The sequence below is a fragment of the Salvia hispanica genome, chromosome 2 (assembly GCF_023119035.1).
Source record: "Salvia hispanica cultivar TCC Black 2014 chromosome 2, UniMelb_Shisp_WGS_1.0, whole genome shotgun sequence".
Lineage (NCBI taxonomy): Eukaryota > Viridiplantae > Streptophyta > Magnoliopsida > Lamiales > Lamiaceae > Salvia > Salvia hispanica.
In genome coordinates this window covers 30,286,180-30,294,601 of record NC_062966.1, presented here as the reverse complement: position 1 = coordinate 30,294,601, position 8,422 = coordinate 30,286,180, and the positions used below count along the sequence as shown (strand labels likewise).

At 36.7% G+C, this 8,422-nt stretch overlaps 1 protein-coding gene across 1 annotated transcript; it reads left to right on the top strand.

The window, feature by feature from the left end:
* Positions 1 to 4,821: 4,821 nt before the first annotated feature.
* Positions 4,822 to 7,278, top strand: LOC125204470 (receptor protein kinase-like protein ZAR1). The gene is made up of 2 exons (XM_048103134.1): positions 4,822 to 6,405; positions 6,482 to 7,278. The coding sequence occupies exons 1-2, from the start codon at positions 4,932 to 4,934 to the stop codon at positions 7,120 to 7,122; spliced, it is 2,115 nt and encodes a 704-aa protein (XP_047959091.1). The 5' UTR covers positions 4,822 to 4,931; the 3' UTR covers positions 7,123 to 7,278.
* Positions 7,279 to 8,422: the final 1,144 nt, after the last annotated feature.

The following is an 8,422-nucleotide window of genomic DNA, read 5'->3' as shown; positions in this document are numbered from 1 at the left end:
ATTTTTAATTACTACTATTACAATATATTTTGAAATATTAAAATATTAAATTATTTGTGCTTAAAAGCCACGATATTTTAAAATTTTCTAAAGAATTTTCAAATGTTAAACACCCCCCCCTAAAATCATCATTTTAATTGATTCATTTTAGTCTGAGGAAATAGAATATGTTCTTTATAGTAAATCGATTTTTATTAAGTTAAAATCCAAGATTAAAATTATGCATATTTCTTATTTTATAACAATCCAAACAAAAATAATTCGAATAAAATATAAATCATAGTTAAAGTACTCAAACTAACATAGATATCCAATAAGTAGTATCTACTTTTGGAGAGTGAGTGTATAAAAATGCTCTTTAGAGCATCCGCAATAGCCGGTCGTAGGCTAGCGACCGGCTAGCCGATCGATCGGTAGCGATCAGCTAAATTTTTAAAAACCTATATAAACGCGATTTTCGTTTCATTTTCATTTTGCACCACTTGTTTTAACGAGTTTTCTTCTCTCTCTCTAACTTTCTGTACAAGAGCATCGTCAAGCGATGGATCGACATACTTGATGGTTCCACTCAAATGACGAATGTGATCTCACCCAGTGGCCGCATGAATATATCGCTTGGATCCGGGTGAAGGCGGATGGGCTCCGAGGTTTAGCATCCCTTGGAATCGAGATGATGGGGATGATGGCTGGTGCGCCAATGGGGGGGTGCGATGGGGGGGGAACCAGGGTAGTATGCCGGGGGTGTTGGGACTACCGCAGCGGAAGACACGGAAACCAAACAGGTCCTAGAACGGATCTATTTAGGTGATTATGCATTCAACTCCAATTTCATGCAATATTCATAGATCTATAGATATAACATCAAATAAACACATAATCATGCAATTTGATGTAGATTCGATTGTTACCTCATAATCCATCATTGGATTGACGTTGCTAGCTGCACCACCCGGAGATCCTTGGTTTATCGACCACGAATCTTCCGTACTATTCCCTCGTCCTTGGTTCTCCATCCGTGTGGGCGGATCTTAGAAAACCAATTAAATAACTTTGAATGGATCTAGGGAAATACAAACACCAAATTGTCTAGATCTAATCCTATGAATTAGGATAGATCAAGAACAATAATCAAAACCCTAATTCTCCCACGTGCTAGGCACGAAAATCGAGACCAAGTGAGAGAGAGAGGAGGCGCCGATTTCAAGGCTAGGGTTAGGGTTTTGTGTTGTCTTGGATTGTGTGCTAGGGTTTCCCTTTCATTCAATATTTATAGTGGACCTTATTGGGCTAGTAAGGGGATCCATGGAATGACTTAAGTGTTGGGCTCACCCATTAGATAAATTACTAATTAAATCAAATGACCCATGATTTAATATATTATCAATGGAATATTATTTTATTCCACTAAAGAATAATATTGCACTCCCACTTAAATCACCAAATTACAAATAACTTGGGTCCATTTTATTTTATAATATTTCCGCGTTTAAGATTATCTTGATCCATCAATTTAATTCTTTTGTCTGCTATGTGACTAGAATTAAATTAATTCTCCAAAGAGTTTTTCTAGTTTGAAACTTTATTTATTATTCGTGGAATAAATTCCAACTGCGCAGTTTTCTGAATAATAAATTCCTTTTTCAAACACCTCTTGGGGATCACCCCTTAGGGATTTAATCATACCACACTGGGCACGCGAATTCTATGAAATAATATTCCAATACCTTCATGTTATTCAATTACTACCACCCAAGATATCATGAACTTGAGTTACGTACAAACTCTCACATATTGATAAGTCAAAGTGGCGTTTGATTGAATAAACAATATTGATATTAATATCATAGACTAGAAAATACTAAACTTTCTTGAAATATATTCTTTCAGTAGATAGCAATAAAGAATACATTTCGGATTAGATCCTTTCAGTGCTTTACCACACCGGTGTTACTAATCTCATCTTAGGTAAGAGAGAATTATCACAAACACCGCAACCGTTCCAATAGGTAGCCAAAGCCTATCTAGGTTGTGAATACGTTTTTCTTCTTACTAGATCTGGCCAAGTCCCCTATTGGAAAACTCATGAGGAGATTCATCGAATTTCCCTACTTGACCTTCTTAGTAAAAAGCCTTAGACTTGTTTATCATATTTCAATAATAAACCATTTATATTATATTATTTATTCTCATAAATAGGTAAACAAGTGGATGTGGCGTTTCTCGTATACATGCACAAGCTGACTGTACAAAGGCATGTACGCTCGAAGCATCTTTTAGTATACAAACCCCAACAATCTCCCACTTATACTCAAAGAATGCTTTCGAGTATACCAACCGCTTTATTGGCCTTGTGCTACACATTCACAACACATTTTCTCCCACTTATACTCAAAGCAGGCTTTGGCCACTATGTACTCAAAACTATAATTCTTTAAAAAGAATCTACCAACATAGTTTGCTAGAGTACATAAAACGAAAATATACTTGTAATTTATAACCTTAATTCTTGCTAAGGAGCACGATTATTTGATCAAAATATTTCTAGGCCCTTTGATCCAGTGGAATAATTTTATGTGCCTTTCTCAAGCGCACTTATACATATTCCTCTATCAAAATCCACTATTTTGATCCTTCTGAATTTCTACTAATTAAAGTAGAATACTTATAGCAAATATAAAGTTTTAATCATGTCGAATATGATTCCCAAAACTTTAATTATATAATACCAACTTAACTTGGTATTAACCTTGCTATATAATTTGTGATGTAAATTTATGCATGAACATAATTACCTCATCACAATGACTAATTGGAAATTAGTCCTCATGACAAAATAAAACCGAATGATTGCATTCTTTGTTTTATAGTCATAAATTCCAAGAGTTCATTTATTTAACCATTTGTTGTGATCTTTAGAAATACTTTCTTTGGAAATCCAAAAGTAATTCTAATTTAATAGCTAACTTGGAAATGTCTTTTAATGTTATTAGAGTCTTAGAAAGTGTGCAATTCATCACTTCTTTCATTCTAGGGTGTGAACCCTTTTAACTCTATCAAACATTACCTTAATTCCATTTATGAATATTCTATGAGACAAAATTTAGCTCCCACTTTTAAAAGTAGAAAAATACTAGTCTCAATATTCTTTAAGGCTATTAAAACAATTTAAATAGTGCTTGGAATTAAATTCATCCTAATTTAATAAAACGAGTTATGAAGCTCTTATTAAACACTTAGAATTTAATCATTCATTAAGAAAAGCTCCCACTATTTTAATTATCACTTTCACAACAAAATAAATAAAACAATAACTAATCAAATAGTCAACTCTAGGCTTGGAACATTAAAATAAATTTAATGTGCACACTATATTTACTATACAAGAATTTCTAGTATAATAAATACTTATCTTGTTTCTAGTTGAATTTATTTTACTTGTCTTGTAATCAATTATTGTGATTATTTTTCGTTTGTTTTTTTGACGGCCGCCCCCACGCGCCCCCCGGGGGAGAAGCCCCCGGGGGACCTTCGTCATTGACTTGGGACCATCTCGGGGGAAAAATACCCGCCCCCCGACGCGGGGGCGCCGAAGAAGACGAGGGGGACCACAAATATTCAATATAGGACCTAAAAATGTAATTCACTCTTCAATATATTTTTTAACATTTCCAACATTTACATTAAGTCGCAAGTCAATAATCTATAAACTTCAACAACACACCTAATTAAGAATTGAAAATGAAATATTCGTCTGTATACATTCTTTACCCCATCCACCATTGCAAATTTATGACATTTCACACATTAAACAAAGTTTGGAAATTTATGTGGATTATCAATTTTGTAGTACTATAAAAATCCAGTGTACATTATCCAAACCCTGAAACATTTTAAATAACATGACTTAAAAGGATAAGGCGCAAAACAAAACAACACAACACTTTGTAAATATTAGAGCATAAAAGGACATTGCTATGTGCCATATTATTTAAAAATGACAAAAGTATTTATGTTGGCAGTTTGGAATGTTACTAACATAAAGTGATATTTGCCCAGGTAAAAAAAAATACCAGTAACATATAAATAAAAAAATTTACATAGTTAATATCTCATTTTACTATAACTATTATTTTCAATAGATGAACTTTATATTCCACTAATATTCTATTCATCCAAAAAGAAATAGGCTCATTGATAGATAACATACGTCTCAATGAGAAATTATAAAGTATAATAAAGAAGGAAAAGAACAGGAGTAAAGTAGGAGAGAAATGAGAAATATGGATAAATATGAAAGGAAATAAAAAGTATTCCCTCCATTTCTTCATAGTTGAGTCATTTTACTATTTCGGGAAGTTTCTTCATAGTTGAATCGTTTCCTTATATGGTAACTTTTTCCTCTATCTTACTTAATTCTCTCTACTTTATTCACTTTATACTTTATTCTCTCTATATTTTCCTCTCTCTTACTTTTTTATCTATTTATTTAACACATTCAATATTCATTTCTAAAACTCCGTGTCGAAAAGTTTCGCCTCAACTATGAAGAAACGGAGGGAGTAGATAAATATGAAAGAGAAACATTTTCATTTTAAAAAATTAAACTATTTTTCTGGACACCCAAAATAGAAAAATTAGACTATTTGTACTCAGAAAAAATTTCAATCATTTTTGTTTTAAAATTTCTTAAACTTAAAAGTAGAGGAGGAATCTAAGCTAATGTTTCCGAGGACTGACATATAACGGTACAGTCCAATTTCCGTATCCACAAATATAGGCTCACTTCTATTTCATGATATACTCTTGTTTTATTCTCGGTGATTGCGCCAATTAACAACTCAAAAGAAAAGTGAAAACCAATCTCCATAAACCTCTTATCTCCCCCACTCTCAGCTGCATCTCCAACGGTTGCATCCCTCATTTTCTTGCAAATGTTAGCTCTACTCTCTCTCGTCCTCTCAATCTTGCTTCACTGCACCAATATTGTTGTAGTGACTTCTTTAAACGATGAAGGCATAGCTCTGTTTTCATTCAAGCAATCCATTGATTCAGACCCTCAAAGCTCACTCACCAACTGGAATTATTCCGACCAAACCCCATGCTCATGGAATGGCATCACATGCAAACAACACAGAGTTGTTTCCATTAGCATTCCCAACAAGAAACTCTCTGGTTCTCTCTCTCCCTCTCTCGGCTCTCTCTCCGAGCTCCGCCATCTCAACTTGAGGAGCAATAGGCTTCATGGGGCCTTGCCCTCTCATCTCTTTAACGCTCCTGCTCTGCAAAGTTTGGTTCTTTATGGGAATTCCTTTTCTGGGCCTCTCCCTTTTGAGGTTGGAAACCTTGTATCACTTCAAAGTTTAGATTTTTCGAACAATTTGTTAAGTGGGTCGTTTCCGTTGGCGTTGCTTCAGTGCAAGAGGTTGAGGTATCTTGATTTCAGTCATAATAATTTTAGTGGGGTTTTGCCTTTTGGGATTGGGGGGAACTTGGTTTTGTTGGAGAAGCTTTATCTTTCTTATAATGCATTTGGTGGTGTGATTCCTGATGATTTAGGGTCTTTGTCTAATTTGATAGGAACCGTTGATTTGTCTCATAATCTGTTCAACGGTTCGATTCCGGCTAGTCTTGGAAATCTGCCTGAGAAAGTTTACATTGATCTAACATACAACAATTTAACTGGTCCAGTTCCACAAAATGGTGCTTTGGTGAATAGAGGGCCAACTGCATTTGTTGGGAATCCTGGTCTCTGTGGCCCTCCTCTCAAGAACCCTTGTTCTTCGAGTAATGAGGCGAATCCGCCCTCCTCATTGCCATACTTTCCCTATAACTACCCTGTCCAAGATGGGGAGAGTGTTGGGAAAGTTGATGGAGAGAAGGGGCTGAGTAAAGCAACTGTAGCTGCCATTGTTGTGAGTGATGCTGTTGGCATTTGTGTGATAGGATTTTTACTCTCTTATTGTTACACGAGATATGCGAAGATGAGGAGAGACCGGGCTAATGGCGGTGAGAAGGGGGGTGGAGGTAGGAAGCAGTGTTCATGCTTCCTGGGGGAAGAGTCAGACTCTTTATCTGAAAATGCAGAGAAGTATGATCTAGTGCATTTGGATGCAGAGGTGGTTTTTGACCTGGACGAGCTTTTGAAGGCGTCTGCATTCGTTCTTGGCAAGACCGGGATCGGGATTGTGTACAAAGTTGTGCTTGATGATGGCCTTACCTTGGCTGTTAGAAGGCTAGGGGAAGGAGGCTCACAGAGGTTTAAGGAATTCCAAAGTGAAGTTGAAGCAATTGCAAAGCTACGACATCCAAATTTAGTAACTCTTCGAGCTTATTATTGGTCAGTTGATGAGAAGTTACTCATCTATGACTTCTTACCAAATGGGAATCTCACTGCAGCCATCCATGGTGAGTTAGCCTCATAAAAATGCGTTCTTGATTGTTGTAGTTTCGATCTCTTACTTGGTTTCTTGCTATTTTGCAGGGAACAATCCTCTTCCATGGTGTATGAGATTGAAGATCATGAGAGGAGTTGCAAAAGGCCTAGTTTATCTACATGAATGCAGTCCCAAGAAATATGTCCACGGTGATCTAAAGCCATCAAGCATACTACTCGACCACAAGATGGAGGCGAAGATCTCTGATTTTGGCCTCGGCCACCTTGCTCACATAGCCGGTGGGGTGGGTACGGAGAAGCACCACCACCACCACCAAAGGCAGGGGAGCTATGTGTCTTCGGAGGTTGTCCCAACTTGGGCCTCTCCTGCAGCCTCCTATCGGGCTCCTGAGGCCGCGAAGGTGGTGAAGGCGTCCCAAAAATGGGACGTCTTCTCGTATGGGATGATACTGTTGGAAGTTGTGACTGGGAGATCAGTGGTGGATCTTGTGAATTGGGTGCAGCTATGCATTGAAGAGAAGAGGCCTCTCTCAGAAATATTGGATTTGCATTTAATTCAAGAAAATGGTGGTAGAAGAGAAGAGGAAGAGATGATTGGTGTGCTGAAGATTGCAGTGTTGTGCACACATTGTAGCCCTGACAGGAGGCCTTCAATGAGGCATGTTTTCGATGCTTTGGAAAGAGACTCCCACTTTCCCGTGATTAAAAGTTCGTTCGAGCCGGTTTAGCAAAATTGGCCGTGTTGGTTTGTGAGTTAAGCGGCGTATTTGTTTTATTGTTATTTTTTTGGTATTTTGGTTGTGCGATGCTGCATTGGTGAAATTATTCATTTGTAACATACGAATCTGATTAAATTATTGCATTGTTTTGGTATTGGAGATGTATTCTACTTTGTGGTGGTGAAAATTGTTGATTATGTGACAAAAAATCATTAAATATCCGTAGGCGCTGATAATTATGGGATTGGTGGGGACATCACAGCATCCAAGCTTGATTCTAGATCATATGACCGTTAGTCACTTCAACTCGTTGACAAGTCCGAACTTCACTAAATCACAAGTGATAAATTTGAAATAAAAAGTGTCAATCTGAGATAGGGTCATGCCATGCCCGGCTAGGCTCGCCTCCGGCCAAGACTATGCTTGAAAAGGGCCGGACTTTTTGCGTATAACGGAACTGACCCGAGCAGACCTAGTACTACACGGTTCTAATTGGGATGATTATAGTAAATCCAAAATTTTTCTTGATTTATGATATTTGACAGTATTGAGGACAAGTGTATAAAGGAGTAGGTCAGTAGGTATTCTCCAATCGTGCTCATATTTCTTTGGTCATACAGATTATAACAGTAGGCATCCTCATCCATCCGCCAATCATGGAAATTAAGATGGACAAGTTGTTGAACAATGGTCAAAGAGGCAATTTGGGTTTAGGGATTCTTCTAACAGTAGTTGATTTATTATTTGCCAATTAAGTCAATGTTAGTTCTCTTGTTTGGCATGGCTTGAGAATTTTGGTGTGTTTTCTTTTTCATGATGTGCTGTAATTTGTTCCTATGTTTACTCAGGGTCAATCAATCTAATTAATTATTCTAAGTGTTCCAGAAGCATAATACTCCCTTCGTCCGCGATTAGGAGTCCCGGTCACTTTTGCTCAATCATTTTATAAAAATGATAAAAAAATAGTTAAAGTGGAGAAATGATAAAGTAAAAGAGAGAATAATGTTGTTAAGACTACTGTCAACATTATTCTCTCTCTTACTTTATCATTTCTCAACTTTAACTACTACTCAATCCGTCCCCTATTAGGAGTCACTCTTTGACCGGGCACGGGTTTTAAAAAATATAAAGAAAAGTTGGTTGAAAAAGTTAGTGGAATGTGGGACCCATTTTTTTATATTGGTTTTATAATAAAATGTGAGTAAATTGAGTTAGTGGAATGTGGGACCTACTTACTATTTATGGTAAAAATGAAGTGCGACTCTTAATTGGGGACGGACCGAAATGGAAAAGTGTGACTCTTAATGGG